Source organism: Mchenga conophoros, linkage group LG8 (genome assembly GCF_057382185.1).
Source record: "Mchenga conophoros isolate Kocher_MC1m ecotype Shallow Benthic linkage group LG8, M_conophoros_male_GT1.1, whole genome shotgun sequence".
Classification (NCBI taxonomy): Eukaryota; Metazoa; Chordata; class Actinopteri; order Cichliformes; family Cichlidae; genus Mchenga; species Mchenga conophoros.
Window position 1 is genome coordinate 21,526,633 of NC_140533.1, and position 22,507 is coordinate 21,549,139.

At 40.1% G+C, this 22,507-nt stretch overlaps 1 protein-coding gene across 4 annotated transcripts; it reads left to right on the top strand.

The window, feature by feature from the left end:
* Positions 1 to 5,557: 5,557 nt before the first annotated feature.
* On the top strand, positions 5,558 to 21,453 carry fbxo11b (F-box protein 11b). 4 transcript variants are annotated; one of them, XM_085284925.1, is made up of 22 exons: positions 5,558 to 5,914; positions 7,179 to 7,339; positions 7,527 to 7,608; positions 7,762 to 7,906; positions 7,996 to 8,125; positions 9,270 to 9,353; positions 9,471 to 9,603; positions 12,502 to 12,608; positions 13,415 to 13,526; positions 14,402 to 14,508; positions 14,603 to 14,740; positions 14,823 to 15,040; positions 15,132 to 15,312; positions 15,401 to 15,523; positions 16,709 to 16,794; positions 17,307 to 17,383; positions 17,470 to 17,613; positions 17,803 to 17,913; positions 17,987 to 18,094; positions 18,175 to 18,283; positions 19,685 to 19,783; positions 19,943 to 21,453. In XM_085284925.1, exons 1-22 carry the CDS (start codon positions 5,827 to 5,829, stop codon positions 20,070 to 20,072), a joined length of 2,673 nt encoding a protein of 890 aa, XP_085141051.1. In that variant the 5' UTR covers positions 5,558 to 5,826; the 3' UTR covers positions 20,073 to 21,453. The 4 variants fall into 4 exon arrangements, with proteins under 4 accessions (XP_085141051.1, XP_085141052.1, XP_085141053.1 ...); XM_085284926.1 differs by having other exon boundaries at positions 7,765 to 7,906; XM_085284927.1 differs by having other exon boundaries at positions 7,527 to 7,587.
* The last annotated feature ends 1,054 nt before the right edge of the window (positions 21,454 to 22,507 follow it).

Consider the following 22,507-nt stretch of genomic DNA (forward strand, 5'->3'; position numbering starts at 1 on the left):
CTGTGTTTATTGGGCTTGAGCCAGTGAAGGCTTCCACTGAAGACTGCGCTTCGGTTAATAAATAGCATCCAGAGACCCAGCTCTCAACAGAAGTGATGATCCTCCATATAAAGATCTGGGTCAGTTCAACAAAGAAGTTGATGCTTGTCTCTGTGCAAGTCTGAGATCTCTGTTAGGGATGTACATGTACAAGTGGTCAAGATTAGACTTCCAGGCCATGAGACCAGAGGTGTACAAGTCACAAAAAGCTTTTTATAAAATTATATTTATATGTCGCCACAATCTGAGCAGTTCAGACCCAAGAGAAAGCATGCATACCTACCATGTTTTCACCTCTCCTTTAAGGTTACACATAAATCACCATGTTTCAATCATAATAGTATCAGCTGACTATTCAGCACAAAGTAGACACAGTGTTCAGTGGCGTGTCTAAACTTGGTTACCTGAGCTATGCACTGCAGCAATCCATGCAAACATGACCACAAAAGAACTAATTATACACTCACTGGCCACTTTATTAGGTGTACTTGTTTGGCTGCTTGGTAATGCAAATACTTAATGAGCCAATCGCATGGCAGCAGCTCAGTGCATTCAGACACATAAACTGGGGCATTTTCAAGATTTTTTAAATGTGGTGGCATGGCAGAGACCAAGAATACAGTAGAGGGGGGAATTTAAATATTTGATTTGCAAAAAGATCAGAAAACTGACAGAAATTATTGGGTATGATTTTTGGTGTGCAACCCTGTGTTTTTTATTACAAGTTTATTGTGTGAAAAGTGGTGGAAAAAAAGTATTTAGACTTAACCTAAGTAAAAGTTGTAATTACACTTAAACAGCTTAATAGTTCACAAGTTATATAATCAAAATGTATTCAAAGTGCCTAAAGTAAACACACTCTTTATATAGAATGGCTATTTTTTTCTCGTCTCTTTAACGAGGCAGCTGTTGATGAGTTTGATTCCTGATATATTGTTCAATAGGTTCATTTATAAAACAAATACAATTAATGTACAAAATAAAAAGAAGCTAAGCTTTAAAATGAGTATTATGTAGTATGAAATTATAACAATTGTATCCAAAATAAAATGGAATCAAAAGCGGAAAGTAACATAACAAGGAAGCATTTAAATAAAGTACAAGTACAATAAATCTCTGCTTCAGTAAATTACTGGAGTAAATATACTCACTTACATTTCTAATTGTTGATACCAAGCTTTCATCCAATGGTGTTGACCATTGCAAGATTACTAAAGGGGGGGGATGCCACTCCAAGCTCCTCCCCCTCTAAACATGCCTCTATGTAAACGTAATCAAGACAACCTGCTAAAGTCCAAAATGAGCACCAGAATGGGAAAAAGGTGATTGGAGTTAATTTGATAGTGTCATTGTTTATGGAGTCAGATGGTCCCACATGTCGCCACAATCTGCTGGCCGGACTGCAAACTGATAGGATAGCAACATTAACTTAAATAACTTCTGTACAATCAAGGTGTGCAAGTTATGTAAGAAAACTGGGCATTGCTTAGTCTGATAACTCTTGATTTCTATTCTGACGTTCTTATAGTAGGTTCAGAGTTTGATGTAACGGAGCAAACTGAGTCACAAAGCTCAGATCATCTAAAACTGATTTTTTGAAAATGAAAAGGAGTTCACCACAGTCACCACATTTCACTCCAGCAGAGCACCTTTGGGATGTAGTCAAATGGGAGATCATCATCACCAGTGTTGGGTAAGTTACTTTAAATTAGTAACTTAGTTACATTACTAGTTACTTCTATCAAAAGTAACTCAATTACTTCAAGTTACTCGTTACTTTCAGAGTAACTAGTTACTAGGGAAAGTAACTTTGGTTTTACTCAGAATTCTCTTGTTAATGTGTTGCTTCCGTAACTGGATACCCAGCAAGATTGCCAGTCTTCTAGCTTGCTTACTTGCCACAAGTGCACTGTGCCACCTACCAATAGAAAGGAAAAAATAATGTGCACATTTCCACAAGAGAAATCCCACGCCTGATTCTATCCTAGCCTGCTTTTCACATCCAACACGAAAACTGCAGTTTCGATTGTACTCAGAACTCGGAAATTCTGCCTTCTGAATAGGAAGATGTAGGTAACACCAGACTGCAGATGAGCTGCATACAGGGCTGGACTGGGACAAAAAAATTGTCCCGGGCATTTTGACTAGAGACCGGCCCACCATTATAGGAAAAATCATAAAGCCTTTGAATGAAAATAAACACTGTTGTGACAGTGATGTACACTGTTCTGATGGTATATATGTATCAATCTATCAATTGTTTGTTGCAAGACTCAGATAATTATTTTTTTTAAAAGTGAGACATTTTAAATGAGAATAAGAAAGTATTTCTTTGTGCCCCCCTCTCCCTTTTAATGCCCTACATGCCGATCAGCTGATCATTGATCAGTTTCATTGAAGTATAAACAGGAGAGGGAGGGTGAGAGGATGAGAGAAGAAGAGGCAGCTGTGCGGCGTAAACACAGAATAACTCCAGCTTTGTGTCTTTTTCATTGTAGCTGAAGTCTGGGAGAAACTGTTCCTTTTCACCTCAATACGAAACGCGTAATATTTTCTCTGAATACGAGATGATTCCGTTTTTTACGGGACGGTTGGCAACTCTAATAATTAACCTTATGAACAAAATAAAGTTCAACATCATTAACTTCATAGCACCCACCCAGCTGTATAGAAACTCCGTCATGCTAGCTAGCACGCAGTACGAAAAAGTCAGCATAACGAAAATAAACTCCACCTAAACTTGGTTCATATCTGACCCAGATGGACTGCAGGTTATAACTTCTTACCTGAAGTTCAGTTCACCTGACACTCTCGGACCAGCGGCCGCTTCGGGTCTCTCCTCCTGCCTCCCTTTTTCTTCATCCACTTGCTGGCTTTCTTCATCCACTTGCTAATGTTATTGAATCTGTGGAAGCTCCGCGATAGCCACCACACGAAGTAACGAATAACGAGCCTATCTAAATCCCAGTAACAAGTAACGCGTTCCCGGTTTTGGCATAATAACTAGTTACCGTGCTCGTTACCACAATAATAACGTAGTTACTGTAACGCGTTACTTAATAACGCGTTAGTCCCAACACTGATCATCACAGATGTGCAGCTGATAAACTTGCAGCACCTGTGTGATTCTATCACATCAATATGGACCACAATCTCTGAGGAATGTTTCCTCCACTCAATTCCAGTTGAATTTCTTTTAAAAATTAAGACAGTGTGAAGACAAAGGGGTGTTCAACCTAGCAAAATGTACCTAATAAAGTAGTTAGTGAATGTAGTTGGACTAAATCTGGGTCAAACAGCTCTTCTAGACACCCATGGGTTCCTTTTAACTCAAGTGACGTGCCAGATGGGTGGCAGTAAAAGAAGAAAAGAATGGAGGGGGGAGAAAACTAATGACTTCATCTACTATGTAACAAACACCATCCGTCTGGCATCCCGAGATAATCTAACAAACTAAAATGCTCCAGAATGGTTTTTAAGCAGGTTGGATGCTTGAGATTTCAGCATATGCACACTGCAAAAAAACATATTCATTCAACATTCAGTGCTGTGATTGAATGATATTCATTAAGAAGAACACTGCAGGGACCTGCTGATTAACAATCTCCTCATACACCCAGTCTACTGAACCTCTCAATGTCTACAATTTGCCACCAACTCTGTCTATTTTGTAAGCCACAGACCTGTAATTATCTTTGAAATGTAATTGTGTTTACGTTTTCAAACAAACATCCCATTAAGTGTCACTTTTGAATCTGTTTTTCTGAAGAATATTTCAATGTGCTGTTTTTTACACTATTTTATAAAGTGTTTTATTATATCCTCTCTGCTGGAATAGAATTTGTATGATGAATGTGAGCGTTCGAAGAGGCGTGACAAACAGAAAAGCTCTCTCTCAGACACACACACATATGCGTGCAATAATTGAGCTGTCTTTATCTAGCAATGCTGTCCTTCAGAGCATCCAAAGCTTTCAAGGACAAAGTGACCCTCCCAACCTCTGCTCTGTGCAGCAAAGTGGGTGGGTGGGCGTAGGAGGAGAGGTACGCAGCTGCTCTTTCTGCTTATTACGGGGGGATGGATATAGCAGCTAGATAAGCTGTGCGCGCACGCACTACACACACACACACACACACTAGCAACCCACACTCTCAAGGCTGCAGCTGCAAGAAGGAATCCAAGACCATCTCATTGATATGGATACACTGCCTCCTACATGCCAACATTCAAAGTTAGGGTGCAATTATACACTTTCACCACCAGGTGATGCTACTGGGGCTAGATTTCTGGTGAGTTTACCTCCATCTGTGTGCACAAAAGTCCAAATAAAATCACCAGTCTCAATAGATCCTACAAATTTTGCTCGATGTTGTCTTACGACAAAAATAAATAATCAATCATTATTTCCTAATTTGCTTTTTTTTTAAAATAACTTTTTATTTCTACATAATTTTCATAAAAGATTATATCAAGTCCTGCATGAAGATTAATGCTCATCAGACAGTTACCTGTCCCCTACATACACTGTATGTCTTCTTCATTTTTATATCATATCATATAATTTTTAGTAAGTAAAAGATAAATAATTTTAATGCATTTGCACTCAAATTTATGTGCACTAAAAAAAAGTGAGTGTTGCAATACCGAAAGACATGCCATTATGCTCTCTGACATCTTCTCTAGACAGCACTGGAGACGGTATAACAAAACACCCTCGGTATAAAGCCTTCAAGTTCAAGACTAATCGTTGGCAGATAAACAATGCCCTCTGGTGGTCGTCGTGCATAATAAATATACAAGTTAAAGCGTTAAAGTTGTATTCCAATCAAAATCTGTAATTTTGTCAGTGTCCATTCACTCAATTCCAGTGGGCTTAGAAATGTGGCTGCAATGTAAAGTGACTGTAATTGTACTTGAATTTATGGATGCAAAAGAAAAAAGTGTAGTCAATCAGTCTGCCTTTCAATTTACACCAAAGAAACGCAACAATAAATAAATAAATAAATAAATAAAACTAACTGCGCATTGGTTTAAAACTTTTAATTAATAACCAATTTTTCCAAAAAGCTAATTTACAAATGTTTTTTTTGTGTGTGTGGTGAAATCAAAAAAATATTGAATTCCAAAAGTTGACTTTTATTTAGAAAAATTCCTAATTGAACATAATTACCATTTAAATACAAACACATCTCTCAACTGACTCATATTTTCCACCAGAACATCAGCCCATATCAGTTATTTTTACACAAATTCCTTTTTAATAGCTTTTCTTTTTGCAGTTAAGTCCAGTTTTGTGTGTTTGGTTTACAATTAACCCGTAAAATACACTTACGTGACGCTTGTACAGCCCCTTGATGTGTCCTGCAATGATCAAATCGCCGCTTGACCGACTCCGAACCCCAACAGAAAGGTTTTGGCAAGTCGTTTGATATGGCGCTTCTGATTGGTCGCTGCAGGGTGAGATTATGAGATGGTAAATATTATTGGTCCATCGGACCTTGTGTTCTTTTTTTTCTCGCGATTGTTTCCCGTGTGGGTTAATGGCTCCTCCTGCTACAGACTGAGACGGAGCTGGCACCGAGCGGTGAAACGGGGGAAGCTGTGACACCGACGGAGGAAGGGAAAAAAAACGCGATTACACCCCAAATAGTAGCGGGTTTTTGATCGCAATTGTTTGGGTGTAACCGGGAATAACTGCTGTCCGGGTGGCTGTTTGGGTTGCGGGCTAAATTTGGTAGCGGGAGGTCGAGGATAGCAGTGTATTTTTTCCAACAACCAACTCCCCAGATGAACTCCGTCAGAGCCACCAACAGGAGACCCAGGCGAGTGTCGAGGCCGCGCCCGGTGCAGCCCGAGCGGAACAACGGGGACAGAGGTACGCTACTCCACGGTCAAGCTAAAGGTTTCACACGAAGTAATGTCAGGCGTAACAGCCTTTACATAACCCCTCCCTTTTAGCTAATGGTACGTTTAACGCTCCTACAGGCGTCGGATTCGGCAGGAAACACCGAGGCTTCTCGTTCTATGGCTCAGGCCAGGCCTCGCTTTGTTTGGCTTGAGTGATTGGGGCTAGCTAACGTCGCTAGCTAGCTCACCAGGTTAGATGGTGGTTGGGGGGGGGGGGTTGTCTTCGCTTAACGTAATGCGTATGTAGCTACAACATTAATAGCTCAGATTCAGGTAACCTCAGCGGGAGGCAAAGGGATCGACTCCAGTCGCTCACACCACAATCTCCGCGTCTGCTCGAGCGGTGCATTCCCAGCTGTCACTACAGTTTCTGAGGGTGTAAATCTGCGGCGTCTTTGGACTGCCATTTTTGGGGTGTAACGTTAACAAAAACATTAGCAGCGAATGAGGGCAAAGCTAACTAGCTGCCCCCCTCCCCTCCCCTGCAGCTTGAAGAGGCCACACAGATCAGCTGTGATAGATGATACGGTGGAAATTGGATAAATTCACCGAGTCCATTTTGTGCTCGTTGCGCTGCAGTTTGAAGCTAATGCAGGCAGCAGATTTTAGCACTATCCCTCTTCCTTACTCTCGGTGACTGCTAGCCGTGGTATGATTTGTTTACACGGCGGATTTACCAGCTACGCAGTTCAGTTTTTAGCCATTAGCCGCACGTCTGATCGACATCATAGGCGGCCCTTAATTTGACAGCACCATAAAAGATGTGTCTGATTCTGCACACACAGGACCGCCTTACAGACAAATGCACGCCGACTGATATCTGTTGGGAATAACTAAACATATAAGACTGGTAATGTGGCTGCAGCGGGTGCATCTGTCATTATCAATCACCAACCTTTGTCTGCCTTGCCAGCTATTACCCAGGCTGTTAGCCTGCGCAGTTGGCATACAGTATGGGATTTAAATGTGCACCACTGTGTCGATAATGATCTGGATAATAAAAGTGTTGCCATTTCTGGAAACATTATAGGTGTGAAAAATTGGTTTTAAAAAAAGAAAAAGATGAGACTTCATAAGAAAATGTTGATTTTTATCTTTTTTTTTTTAATGTAGTTTTTTTTTTTTTTTAAAATACATGACTCACCCTGCTTTATAAACCAGATTTGTTCACAGAGGTGCCTTTCTTGAAAGTGGTGTGTATATGTAGAATATGTTTCTGCTTTTCTACTTAGATGAGGAGGCGCCTGCAGCAGCTGCAGCTGAAATGGCTATTGAGGAGTCCGGTCCAGGTGCCCAGAACAGTCCCTACCAGCTTCGACGCAAGACCCTGCTTCCCAAGAGAACCGCCGCTGCCGCCACCGCCTCAGCCTGCCCTAGCAAGGGCCCAATGGAGGTTAGACAGAAGCACTTTTTGAGTAATTTACTGCAATGTTGTGTATGACTGTGAGTGGGAGAGAATGGCTGATTAGTTGTCCTCCACTAAAGGAGCAATAACTTTGTGACACAGCAGTAAATTTCCCGTTGATTGCTCAGTACTTTCTTGGCTTTGAAGTTTATATCCTACTCATCACCTTTTACAGGGAGCTTCAACTTCATCAACAGAGGTCTTTGGCCATCGAGCCAAGCGGGCACGTGTGTCCGGTAAGAGCCACGACCTGCCAGGTGTGTGTTAAATGTCTGCAGCTGGGCAAGGACAGTGATTCATTTTTTCCCCCCAATCTATTAAATAGCATGACTTAATGTTCTTGTAGTGAAGTGATTCTCATAAATCTTACCTTTTGATTGTGTGTGTGTGTGTTTTCTGTATATTTTTAGCAGCACCAGCAGAGCAATATCTGCAGCAGAAGCTTCCAGATGAGGTCGTTTTGAAGATTTTCTCCTACTTACTGGAACAGGACCTTTGTCAGGCAGCTTGTGTCTGCAAACGATTCAGCCAGCTAGCAAACGATCCAATCTTATGGTCAGTGCATTGTTCCCATTTTGCATATTGTAGTCATTAAACAAAGAGACATCCAAGGTATGTTTTGAATGTGGTGTTTAATTATCTAGGAAGCGCCTGTACATGGAGGTGTTTGAGTACACACGTCCAATGATGCATCCTGAGCCAGGCAGGTTCTATCAAGTTAGCCCAGAAGAGCATGAACACCCAAACCCCTGGAAGGAGAGCTTCCAGCAGCTGGTGAGTTATTCATCATCATCACTGTGATCAGTAGTAGTATTAGTAGTGAATGTTGTCCTTCTTTGTTTTTCTTTCTACACATCAAAGTAAACACTGTAGAGTTTTGAACATTGTGTATGGGTTTGCAGTACAATTTTGCTACTTGTGTAGTTTAAAAAAAAAAAGTGTCACTCTGTGGGAATAGTGCAGCTTCATGTTGCACACACAGCAAAACGAATTTAAGAATCAAATCAATATCTCTGAATTTTAGAAGTTTTATCATTTTTATATGGAGCTATAGAAGCGTAAATATCATTTGACTCATAACAATAATGAGCCTGTGACGAATGTTCCTTGCAAGCACAGAAATGGGTCAAAGGTAATTAATCAGATTTTTGTCATATGTACCTCTGCCCTGTGACTACTGAATGCCTTTTGTGCAGTGTCTTTACTTTTAAAGTCAAGTAAAATTGAGTAGTTAAAGGTTTTAATCTGGTGTCATTACTTTCTGGAAACAAGCTGGAGTGTCAGAATTTCAGAGAAGTGGTTGCCTAGTGCCTTTTATCAACAGGAAACTGGTCAAACTCAATGACGGATAGCTTTTTCGCTGCTTATACACGGCCTGTCAGAACTTCTGTGCAGTGAATTCTTACCTGTTGGAAGAAATGCCTGTCAAATGTATGATTTGGTTTTCAAGTCACATTGACTTTAGTTATTTTGCTTTTTATAGTTGCTAAGGTTTTTGCAGATGTCTTAGTCCTTGGAGTGAGCTGCTTGTTATAACATTAACCACTGCAGTATCTTGTTGTTGCATCTATTGCAAGTAACTCTTTGTTTTGACACTGCCTATGTTGTCATTCTCTTGTGGTTGGTTTTTTGGTTGCATGGGGTGTTCAGGTTAATTTTACTACATGATGATTTACAGAACAGGGATCAAGAAGGAGGAAAAAAAACATCCCCTCTCACTTTTCCTCGTTATTAATAAAATGATTATGCCTCTTACAATTAAACAAGGATTGCTAACCAAAGAGGTCAGGAAAACACTGAGTAGCGCCATTATTGTTTGACACCTAGAAAATTTATGATTTTTTGCTCTGCCGTTTGATGTTGAGGTCCAAGGATCAAGAGCAATATGTACTGACCTTGTTCTTATTCTGTGCTACAGTACAAAGGCGCACATGTAAAACCAGGCTTTGCTGAACATTTCTACAGTAACCCTGGCAGATACAAAGGCAGAGAGAATATGCTGGTAAGTTAAAACTGTAGATGGAGTGTACAGCACAAATATTTCTGAGTTGCACAGCTAATTTAAGGTTAGGTTCCAAACTGAACTGGAATGAATGAATTCTTTGTCTTTCTCCTGCAGTATTATGACACCATTGAGGATGCACTGGGTGGGGTACAAGAGGCCCATTTCGATGGTCTCATCTTTGTTCACTCTGGAATCTATACCGATGAGTGGATTTACATCGAATCCCCGATCACCATGATTGGTGCAGGTGAGCAAGTTGCCTTCACTGAAAGATAGTTAAAACATTATCTTGATGCCTCTGCTGCATGCACTCAGCATCTCTCTGCAGAAGATACACTTCAGTTGTGTACATTGTATACATTGCTTGTGTAATTTTGCATTTGCAAGAGGAGGCAAAGGGTGAAAGAAGCACTTAGGATTTACAACATTTTTCATTTTTACACAGTACCTAATTTTTTTTTTCGCTTCCTGAAAAAAAAAATTAGACAATGGACTGATTTGAGTGATACTTTTGTGGGAAGATTTAGCCTGTTTCTTTTTTTTTTATTATGTTGCTTGATGCATTTTTGTAGCAGTGTGCATTTCAAAGTGGTGTCAGTAAAAGTAAAGCAAGCCATCATTAGGCTGCTGTGAGGGGGAGAAAGAAGACTACAGAGCTCATTATACCCACTGCTGTCACCCTCTGAAACAGCATCTCACACCAAAAGTGACATTACATCCACTGGTGCGAGCCACTCTTTGGTGTTGTTTCGGCTGGTCGGGTTATCTTTCTATTTTTGTATCTGGGCTTAGCTGGCCAGTCGAAGACACGAATGTACTATCATGTCAGTTTTTTCCGCCATTTCAATATCTGCACAGAAACTCAGATTTTCAGATTATACAGGGAGAGATGTTGCAACAGCTTGAAAGGATGAGACTTTCTGAAGAAAAACCCTTCCCCAATCACTTTGGTTTTTATTTGGACTTCTTCTACTTGTATCCCAGCACTGATGGGGAGGTTTTGTCTGAGGGCTCAGTATAAATGGCGACAGGCTCTGGTGACATCACTGTTTGTACAACACGAGAAGGGGTGGTTTTTAGTTAAAAAGAAACAATGTACATCAATTAACATTAGCACTCAGATGCACCATGTGAAATGTGCCAGACTTTGCCTTATAGGTGCTTTTTTTTTTTCTATTTTTGTTTTTAAACCTGCAATTCCTAGCAGTTTCATTTCTATAGACTGAATTAAAAAAAACAAACACATGCATCTTGTGCACTCATCATAGCCAGATGCATCTGAGTGATAACACAAAGAAACCATGTGACATTAAACAAAGATTAGAAAGCTCTCACATAAAGATGAAAGTACATTAGTCCAATTGCAAAGATATAGATGGCTAATAACTCATTTGGTTATCTGGTAACTGCTGACTTGTTGGGTTTTTTGTTTTGATTTGTTTTTTAATTACCTCCAAAGAAATAAGAATTACACTGCTGAACTCAGCAATACAACAGTCTCTGTCAGGTTTCAGAATTCATTATAGTAAAGAAACTGTGCTAGTGAAAGCTAAGTATGATGTCGTGGTCTCTGACAGCGGATGAGTCTCCGTGCATGTCTTGTTAGACCTCAGATACCACTGACCAGTATATTTTGCTACAAATACTCAAACATTATATTGTTATTAAAGAAATAGAGTGATTTGAATCGCATCCATCTGAGTTTTGGTTTTTGTTTCTTTTTTGGGGAGGGTGGGGTTGTATAGATGGGGAGTGTTTCTCACACATTACAGTTAAATATGGAGTTCCTGGTTCTCAGAACCCTTATGCAGTAATATTAGAAGGCAAAGCATACATTTTCATTGCTGTGCAAACAACACACAGCCTTGTCTATCCATAAAGCCAGAAGACACACATCACAGTCTGTTTTGTCCCATCTTATTTCTCTTCTCTTATCCTCAAACCTCCAACTGAGTGTAGCAGATGGTTGCCCTTCTCTGAAGCTGGTTCTGCTGGAGGTTTTTTTCTTGTTAAAAGGGAGTTTTCCCAACTAAAATGCCAGAGCAAAGTTTTGCCTTGTTACCTGTGTGAATACGGCTGCTTGGAGTGCTAGTCAGAGGAGTACAGCCGTTAACTCAAGCAAAAGTGAGATATTTTCAGAACCTATATGTGCTATGTTTTCACTCAATCTTCCCTAACCCATCTCTTTGTTTTCTTTTTATTTGTTCCGTTTCTATGGAAGAGTCGTTGAATCAAATCACTCTTTGAACCAAAATTTACTTGCCAAAAATTTGAGAAAGTATGGAGAAGGAAAGGAAATGCTAATGATCCAAAGCAAATTTCATTTTTTCTTTTAAACATTAAGAAGGCAATGTTACAGCACTGATCTGTGTGACTTCCTATAGAACCAGGTCACTGGTGTTTATTATGTTACTGCTGACAGAAATAGAAGAATGCATGCTGATGTGTGCAGAGTAGTATTTTCTGTTCACTCAGTGCTGTAAAACTGATAAGGTGAGCCAACAATACTGTGAAAGGAATCCGTGATCAGCGTAAAGCAAAGAAATGTAATGTTTTTAAATGTCAGGCAGTCACATGACCTCAGCTCAACTGAGCATGCTTTTCAGGGGGCAGGGATAGCTTAGTAGGTAGAGTGGTGGCCCCATAATCGGAAGGTCGGTGGTTCGAATCCACTGAACTGCTACCCTGAGGTACCCCTGAACAAGGCACCATCCCTACACACTGCTCCCGGATGCCCAATGGCACCCAATCACCGAGTGAATGGGTTAAATGCAGAGAGGAATTTCCCCATGGGGGTCTTTCTTTCTTCCCTCCCTGTTAATTAATTTCTTTCCTGTTCACCTGTTAATGACAGTGCTATCATTTAAAGGTGGCTGCAGGAAAGGAGTGGCAAAATATTTCAACATTTGGTGACGTTTGGTTTACAGACTTCAGGCAGCCATCGATTTCACTTCCAAGTATTAAAAATAATGCAACTATTTGTAGTAGTTAGAGTTGCTTTTGAGGCTGTGGGGAGAAAAACAAAATGTAATTGCTTAAATGAACTTCAAAATCTATGCTGCAACTGTAAAAGACTTCATTGCTGTGCATGAACTGGATCTGGCTGAATGAGGGTGTTAATCATTGTTCTATGCTTTCCCCTCAGCGCCTAATAAAGTAGCAGACAAGGTGATAATAGAGAACACAAGAGACTCAACGTTCGTCTTCATGGAGGGCTCAGAGGATGCGTATGTGGGATACATGACCATCAAGGTAACTGTATGTCTCAGCTTTTACACTTAAAGAGTGATTGGGTATCAAAGATTGTCCTTTAGTGCCATCACAATGCTCTGTTGTTAGGTTATGTAGTCTCTGTGTTTGAGAGTACAGCTTAGTCTCTGATCTGTTCATTCATACTTAAGGACAAAATTGCGTCCTTAATTGAAACTCATGGGAGTCTCTGTGGCTCAAATAGAACATGTACTTGAGCAAAAATCACATTGGTTTAATAACAAACAACATGGACCCTGTAATGATAATTATGAGGGCCTCACAGTCATCTACAGCTTGGTGAATGTGGAAAGAGATCATGAGAAATGCTTTACATTGTGGAAAGTTATGGCCTTGTGTGTGTGTGACTGATGTCTTTTCATTGATTAGCTGCTAATTAAAGGTGGGAGAGCAATATGATTTCCTGAGGCCCTCTCTACTTCTCTAGTTTCTATAACCCTGACTTATGCACCTGAGATAGTGGAAGTGTGTCATTTGAGGCACAGCATCTTTGTGTATTTGGTGATTTAGTATTAAAGGCTAAATTGGCTACAAGAAATTGTAAATCTTGAGAAAAATATGGCAGACATATTTTGTCCTTTCTGCGTTAAAAAAAAAAAACGCAAGTATTGTATCATAACAGGATGTTTTAAGGTGCCTTGAAATATCCTGTTATGAGCTTCAAGTATTACTTGCACTAATTGCCTCCAGTAGGAGGAGTCCAGTGTGGATGTTGTGGGAGGACAGAAGCTCAATGTGTTGTCAGTAATCGTGGCTCGTTCTAAATTCTGCTGCTTTTCTCTCCTCAGTTTAATCCTGATGACAAGTCAGCGCAGCACCATAACGCCCACCACTGTCTGGAGATCACGGTGAACTGCAGCCCCAACATCGACCACTGCGTTATCCGCTCCACGTGTACAGGTATTTCACGCAATTATACCTCCTTGTTACAGGTTATAGGGGCGTACTCCTGACCCTGGACAACCTTGTGAAGCAGGACTCGGCGTGTGCCTTGTTGGCATGTGAATATTCAGCTTCACAAATGTGGTGTTTGCTGCAGGACTGAACTATTTTTACATGATGTTGTGGAACCTTTTGTTTTTGTGTATGTTCTGGTCTGAGCCAAGGTTTTCTTTGATTTGAAATCACAGCTGTATCCCTAATTTTTTTTTTTTCTTAATTTTTTTTTTTTTATTTCACTTAACTGATCAGTCTCCAGGTTAGCCTAGATTTAGCATTGGAGGGCTTGGAGATATAAGAGTAAAATTATCAGGCTTCTCAGAAATCTGTGAAAATGTTTTTCTTACTTGGTTCCAGTTTCTGTTGTACTTCTATTTCTCTAGTTGACTATTGGGGCAAATATTTGTGGGTTTCCAAAGGCACTACAGCTACTGTATTTGTGAGAGTAACATGATACTTCAGTCTGTGTTGATTGAATGCAAAGACTTTTTTTTTTTTTTTATTGCACAAACTGCAAGAAGCAGTCATGAATTTAACAGTAATACTACAGCATTTAAATCCTGGTTAAAATTGCATTTGTTCTATTTACTGGTTCATGGACACTAGTTGTGCATATGAACTCAATATGAAATGGTTCTGCATAGTTGTATTTTAGTTGCATGTGTTATTGCTGATCAGGGCACTGGTGTGCTGTAAACACTTGTGTAGTTCCAAAGATCAAGTCTTTTCCTGCATTTCTAATGAATAAAATTGAATTGATTACTGTCAGTCGATTATAAAACTGATCAGTCTTTAAAGATCATGTCACAATTCTCTTTCCCTCTTTTTGTGTTTAGTGGGTTCAGCTGTGTGTGTGAGTGGACAGGGAGCGTGTCCAACCATCAAACACTGCAACATCAGTGACTGTGAGAATGTAGGACTGTACATTACAGACCATGCACAGGTAAAACGAAAATAAATCTCCATGAATACACACACACGTACAAATGTTTGGCAAGATTATGCTTCTGATTTACACGTACTGTTTTTTGTTACAGGGCATTTATGAAGACAATGAAATCAGTAACAATGCGCTAGCAGGAATTTGGGTGAAAAACCACGGTAATCCCATCATTAGACGTAACCACATCCATCACGGAAGAGATGTTGGGGTGTTCACTTTTGACCATGGCATGGTAACTACTGTAAATTGTTTTCTTACATTTTTCTGTGTAAACATCACAGATGAACTCACTTGTTGTCTTTTCTGGCTTTCAGGGCTACTTTGAGAACTGTAACATCCATAGAAATCGCATAGCAGGCTTTGAGGTGAAAGCTTACGCCAACCCCACAGTGGTCCGTTGTGAGATCCACCACGGCCAAACAGGAGGCATCTATGTCCACGAGAAGGGGCGGGGCCAGTTTATAGAGAACAAAATCTATGCGAATAATTTTGCCGGTGTGTGGATCACGTCCAACAGTGACCCAACGATACGGTAAGATAATAAACTGGGGAAAAAGGCAGTGGAAGATACTGAATCTGTTGAATTCAAGATTGTTTAATAGAATTTGATTTATTCATTTCAGGGGAAATGCTATATTCAATGGTAACCAAGGAGGGGTGTACATATTTGGAGATGGGCGGGGTTTGATAGAAAGTAACGACATCCACGGTAACGCCTTAGCAGGGATCCAGATTCGAACCAACAGCTGCCCCATTGTACGGCATAACAAGATCCATGATGGACAGCATGGAGGCATTTACGTGGTAGATGTGATATCTGGTTGATTGAGATTATTTCCCCAGTGTTTAAAATCCACACCCACAAGTTTGTAACAACCTGTTTTTGTTTTAGCATGAGAAAGGCCAAGGGGTGATTGAGGAGAACGAGGTCTATAGCAACACGCTTGCAGGAGTGTGGGTGACGACAGGCAGCACTCCCGTCCTCCGCAAGAACCGCATTCACAGTGGCAAACAGGTAAAAACAAGAGCTGACATTAATAATCTGATTCTCTCTCGGCTTATTTGTTTTAATATTAGCCAATATCAGCATGTAAAACAACAAACGTGTTAATTTAAATGTTAGCAGTGCATTTAATATTAAAACCCTGCATTGTAAAAGCTCAACTAAAGTGGATCTTGTTTAAGCTTGCAGCATCTGAGTATTTGTCAGTCTGTACATTTCATTTTTGTATTAAACTGTTCAGGGAAAAGTCGTTGACATTTTCTGCTTTCCTACCAATCTGTATACGTCCAAAGCAAAGATGCCTTATCCTTCTCAATTGAGAATATAAAAATTTGTTTGTAAACATGTAAAACAAAGAAAGGCATCACAACGGAGAAGATAAAACAACGTATTTTTGTTCTTTGTTTTATTATCAATGATTTGATGGATGATATTTTGAAGAAATTCTTTTTAGGAGTTTTGTGTGAACACGAATATTCTTGTTAAGGGGCTTATTTATGGAAACTGAGACTAGATGGTGATTATCATTAACTTCTAGGCCTTGTACTATGAATCAAGTTCAGCTTACCCAGGATATCTTTTCTTTAATTGCCCTCTCTTACCCTAACATCAGCAATCAAGCTAAGTGGGCACACAGAGGTGGTTATTGCTAGATAAGTCAACTCAGTTTCCCAAATTTAGCCCCAAGCATGTTAAATGGAAGGGGTGCCACTGTTACCATCTGACCAATCACAGGCATGAAAAAGTGTACAGGCAGCAGAGGAGATAATTTTATAAAAGAACCAACCATAAAGGTACGAGTGAGGGAAAAATCTGACGAAGCTGTAGCTTTATCAGTATCAAAGCTCGGTCATTATGACATGGGAGGATTTGATGGAATATAATTGATGTGCATAGTTTTAGTTTTTATTCTTTCAGTCCTAATCTCAAACATGACCTCTGCTAGGAAGGGAACTGCCTTCGTATTACAGAAAAGTAAAGTTTAACCCTAAAGCTACCGGGATAAGGCCACTGCTCCTTAGTTTCTAGGGTGTTTGTGTTTCACCTTTGTTTTCAAATGACTGCAGTGTTGTTGCCAGTAATCCGAAACTACACTTTTTGATGTGTTCTGCTCCTGTTTCCAATTTATAATCTAGTTAATTTTTACCTGTAACTATTCTTTTTTTATTTTTTATTTATTTCATCCTTTTACTTCAGGTTGGTGTATATTTCTACGACAACGGGCACGGTGTGTTGGAAGATAACGACATCTACAATCACATGTACTCTGGTGTCCAAATACGGTAAAGCATATTCCCTTTTATCTTCTTTTTTTTTTAAATAATTATTTTTATTTGACTTTGAGAGTGAAAAGTTTTCTAATCAGGAGCAGAAATACTCATTAATACTTATCTTTGACCAACATTATAACAACATTTCCCAATAAAGGAGCAATGTTTGACCAAACATATCTATATGAAGCCGAAAAATGTATTTGAGGCATTAAGATTCAACTTCACTGCAGTGGGTGTTGCATAGTATTCTTAGTACTAAGTACTTTTGCATTCAAATATACAGTAACACCACATTTTTGTTACATTTGTGAAATTGTAGATGGAGGTTCCAGTGTAATTTTGGCAGGTTAAGACATTTTTGGTGAAAGGGAGCAAATCTGTCTCACTGTTAAATTTGTTACTTAAAACGGAAGTTACATAGCTCATACTAGGGAGGGATAACTAGGCATTAATGTTTATATCCGTACACTCCACTGCATTGATATGGTAAATGAATTACAATCATTATTACATCTTTAAAGGACGGGGAGCAACCCAAAGATCAGGCGCAACAAAATCTGGGGAGGCCAGAATGGAGGGATTTTAGTCTACAACTCAGGTCTGGATGTCACTCATTCATTACACTGGGTCTGCCAAATAATGTGCAAATACTTTTTACTCTAATCGTGCTGTTAAATTCAACAGGTCTGGGCTTCATTGAGGACAACGAGATCTTTGATAATGCCATGGCAGGAGTGTGGATCAAGACAGACAGCAACCCCACACTGAGAAGAAATAAGATCCACGATGGCAGAGATGGAGGCATCTGCATCTTTAACGGAGGCAGAGGTAACACAGCATGATGCGGGTGGCCATGGGGAGCTTCTGACATGTTTTTTTTTTTTTTTTCAGTTTTCTTATGTAGCTGCTATTTATGTTTGATGAACAAACCATCGCCTCTGTTACTATGTGATTCATTTATTTATTTTTTTTGCTCGTGTGTATATTTAGCTTATTTTGAAATCTAACCTTCTTTAGGTCTGCTGGAAGAAAACGACATCTTCAGGAACGCTCAGGCTGGTGTGTTGATCAGCACAAACAGTCATCCAGTACTACGCAAGAACCGCATTTTTGATGGCTTCGCAGCAGGTTAGATTTATGGGCGCAGATATCCTCTTTATTTGTACCCTTCCTTTACTCATGGCCGATTTCTCATTTCCAGGTATTGAAATCACCAACCATGCCACCGCGACACTGGAGGGCAACCAGATTTTCAACAATCGCTTTGGAGGCCTCTTTCTGGCCTCAGGGGTCAACGTCACCATGAAAGGTAACGTGCTGCTATATGTGCATTAAAGAGTAGCTCAGTCGGGTCATGACCTGGTCAGTAACCTGCCTTTCCTCCTCCAGATAATAAAATTCTGAATAATCAGGATGCTATTGAGAAGGCGGTAAGCAGAGGACAGTGTCTCTATAAGATTTCCAGCTATACCAGTTACCCCATGCACGACTTCTACAGGTAAAGCTCGTCAGAGAAACGCCAGTATGTTTTCTGTCATGTATATACACAAACCCATACAATGAGGATGCCCAAATAATGGGACCCAACAACTTATGCATCCTTAACTTAAGGCTTAAGAACCATCCACACACAAAACAACTGACTCCAAGAAAATGGCTTTGTAGCTGATGGCTGAATGCTAGTTGACATTCCAGACCCTGGTTACTTGGGCAACCCTCTAATGTGTAATACTCTGCGGAGGTTTTGAGCTGCTTCTCATTTATTTTTCTTCCAAGTAGCCAAGCTTTCTGTTAATGTTTACCTTATGTGTACTTGTCCATCTACTGTCTTTTTTGCTAAGACACTTAACGCTGACTTATGACTCATTCAATCATAAAAGGGCACTTAGCTAAAGGGATGAGCCAGTGTTCTCTAAATGTAACAGATAAGTTGGCAAAGAACCTCTTAAATTATATTTTATTCACAAAAATACATTTGTCCACCTTTCTTAGCTCTGTCAATGCTTTAATAAATCACTGCACCCATTTTCATAACAGTGGAAAGAAATAAGGAGTGGCTCAAGGCTTTTGGACAGTACTGTGTTTGGCATCCTGTCATGCCCATTTGAAGGCACTTTGTAATTTCATGCTCTCTGGTCGCTGATGGTCTTTGCCTGTGTGGATACCTTTAATTCCTCCTCAGACCTTTCATTGACCCTCTCACTACCCTCGTCATTTTCTGTAGTTACTGAAATGCACAAAATTTAACTCGGCACATTTGCGAGTAATCTACTAAGCCAAAATCTTAGGCTTTAGAAAGAACTACTCCATTTTTTTCTACTCTTGGATCTTTATGATGCAAATAAAGTGTCATTATTTTGAGGCATAGAGATTTAGCTGTGAGCACACTAGCCCTGTGGTAGGGACAGCCAATTAGAAGAAAGTTGTAAAGGGCCTTGTTTTAAGCAGAGAGAGGGATTACTTTGAACATGTAAATCATGCAAAGAATAAATGAGTATAATAGGCCTTCTTTATTTAGAGCTGAAATGATTGGGCAGTTGATTAAAAGCTGATTAGTTTGACTATAGACGGCTTCCTCCCGAGCTGCTGTTCTAGTCCCCAGATTTCTCTTTAAAGTGTGCTCCTGTATTTGACTGATGTTTGCTGATTTTGTTACTGACTTATTTTTATGCCTGGTGCAAAGATTGAATTGTACAGTGAAACTGAGGCAGAAATGATCCTCCAGCTGTGAGGATTGTCTTGAATTTAAAGATCAAATGGTTGAGCTAGAAATTTATAATAAGCAGGTCGCTAAACAACAACAATAATAATAATTAGTGCAGGGGTTTTAGATTACTTTATTTGACCTTACTGTTATGAAAATTAATCTGATTTGAGATTTTCCCCTTTGTCTCTCCAGATGTCACACCTGTAATACGACAGATAGGAATGCCATCTGTGTTAACTGTATCAAAAAATGCCACCAAGGACATGATGTAGAGTTTATACGGCACGATCGGTGAGGATTTAGTTTTTTCTTTTTTCACTGTTTTAATATTTAATAACTTTTATTAAATATTGACAAAAATGCATCTCAGTTTCAAGCAAAGCGAGTAGTTCTTGTACCTGAATGTCTCTGAGGTTTATGCTTAAATCCCTGCTTGTCTGTTGTCTTCAGGTTTTTCTGTGACTGTGGAGCGGGGACGTTGTCCAACCCGTGCACGCTGGCGGGAGAGCCCACACACGACACGGACACTCTGTATGACTCGGCGCCGCCCATCGAGTCCAACACGCTGCAACATAACTGAAAGCCTCTGGTGGAGTTATTTTCTCCCATAAGCGTACAGACACATGACATTACACACGGCCATACACACATAAACGCACACAGTTACACACACGCATCCACTCGCAGCCATAAGGACCCAGAGAGACTCTGATTGCGGCGCTCTCGGACGGGATCGAGGTAAAAGAGGCTGCAGAGGAAGCGGCTTCCTGCTGCCTGCAGCTCGTATGCCTGCAGTGGAGGCAGACTTCACTAGAGGGAGCCGTGGAGCTGAGGGAAGACTCGGAAAGGCCACAAGAGATTCCTTATTGGAGCGCTTCTTATTGCAGTCTATAAACAAACGCGGGAGGAAGAGAAAAGTTATGCAGAGAGGTTCGAGTATTGACGATCTCACAGTTCTTTAACCTCAGCTCCTACCCCTCTTCACCAACACCATCATCACCATCGTCGTCATCATAAGAACTGCTGTCAAAGACTTCCTGCTTCCTCGTAGCTGCCATCTCTATTGGCTGCCCAGGCAGTTGTACCTAGGCAACGGATGGGTGGATGTTGCTCTGTTGTGTGTGCGTGTGTGTGGGTAAAAGCAAGATGGTGTGTGCGCGCGTGTGATGGAGCACTTAAGCTTTTCTTTTTTTCTGTTTTTTGTTTTGTTTTTGTTTTTTTTAATATATGTTCAGATCAGTGGATTTTATTTCAATGCTTTCTCATGTAGTTTTGTATTTTTGAGCAAAAAGCTGACTGTATTTGAATGTCTTTTATTTTATTATATATTATTATAATTATTATTTCTTTGGTTAGCGTCCCCTCTCCTGCCCAAACAGCCTGTCAGGCTGCAGAAACTCAGACGTTCCAGTTGTGAAGTTCTTTCTGTGAAAGAGAAACTCGTTTAAACACTAAAAAAAAAAAAAAAAAAAGGAAAAAAAGAAAACCCTCTAGTATATTAGACTCAATGGCATGTGGAGCAACTCCACAGTTGTACAAAAAGTACGAGTGTAAATGTGTGTCGTGTACAGTGAAAGTTGTGTGTGCGTGATTATATGTTTATAAATTGATGCAGTCAGTGTTTTTTGTGGAGAGGGTTTCAATAGGAGGTGTCAAGACTCCTCTAAAACTGGAACTAAAGAGACAATCTGCAGTCACGTCCCACCCCACCCCACCCCCCCCCCAAAAAAATATCCTCCCCTGTCTCACCCCCAGCCCTGTGTATCGTGGTGACTGTGGCTCCTCATGCAGCCTGAATCGTATGCATGTACCATAACATCTAGACTTAATATATTGTGAAGTATTCAATAACCATTATGTAGATGCTAGTTGGAATCCAAAAAGGGTATACTTTCTTAGAAAGACAAAAAAAGAAAACAGGAAACTGGCCATTTCTAAGAAAATAAAACTTTATTAGATCAGAGGTGTCTGTCTTTAAATTCACTTGCAATAAATGTCAGTTTTTATAAAAACAAAATGCAACTTGAGAACCCGAGGAGATGTGTTATGATGGTGAAAAACTGCCCTGATATAATTTGACTGCTCGCAGCCGCTCCGAGTCTTCTGTTGCCTGTCAGGGGTTTTGGATTGTCATGGAGCAACGGCGTCAATCATCAGAACTGGCTGCTGATATTTCAGATTGCTGTTTGCTATGTCTAATTCATGTAAATGGAAGATTTATGGCTGGATTGTTTCCAGTGGCCGTTTGGAGACGTGTTGAACTTGCCTACAATGACTGATGGACTTAATATTGCAGCTGTACACAGATCAAAGCCAGAAGGAAGAAAGAGACGAGCTTTGCTGAACGCCTGAATCAGGTTTTCTCTAAAAGCTGCGTGCGTTCAAAGATTGAGGATTGCGGTTCAAAAGTGTGATATAGTCAGTTTCACCGTTTCAGGTAGGCTTGCAACTAACAATTTTGCTATCGAAATTATAGCTACATTAATCATTTGGTGTACAAAACGCACAACAAAAGAGCTGTGGGTTCCCTCTGGGCTGAGGTGGTACTTGTTCTATGATGCTTTTGCATTGTGTGCGCATTGGTATTCACGTTACGAGATTAAGATATTTAAAGAATTTGGGGTTTCTGACAATTTAACAGCATTTTCAGCCTTTACTATAAATGTAATTGGAGCAGAGAAGGATTACTTACTTTAGCATACAAGCCTCCAAATTTAATGAGCATGACTGAATTCTGGTGAAATATATAAGATGATAAACATCTAGCAGAACATTTCAAAGGAGACTCACTGTGGCCGCATGAGAAAGATGATAAAAATACGTATGAGTAATATTCAGTTCTGGCTTTACTTATGTATTACTCCTTTTCTACTGACACATCAGCGATGGAGATAAAGTCCTTTTTCACGAGGTGGCACCACAGCAGGTAGTTCCACATGTTTAATTTGTTAGATTTTTTTGCACCAGATTCACTTCCTATCACAACCCCAAAGGGATCCTCCTGGGATCAAACCA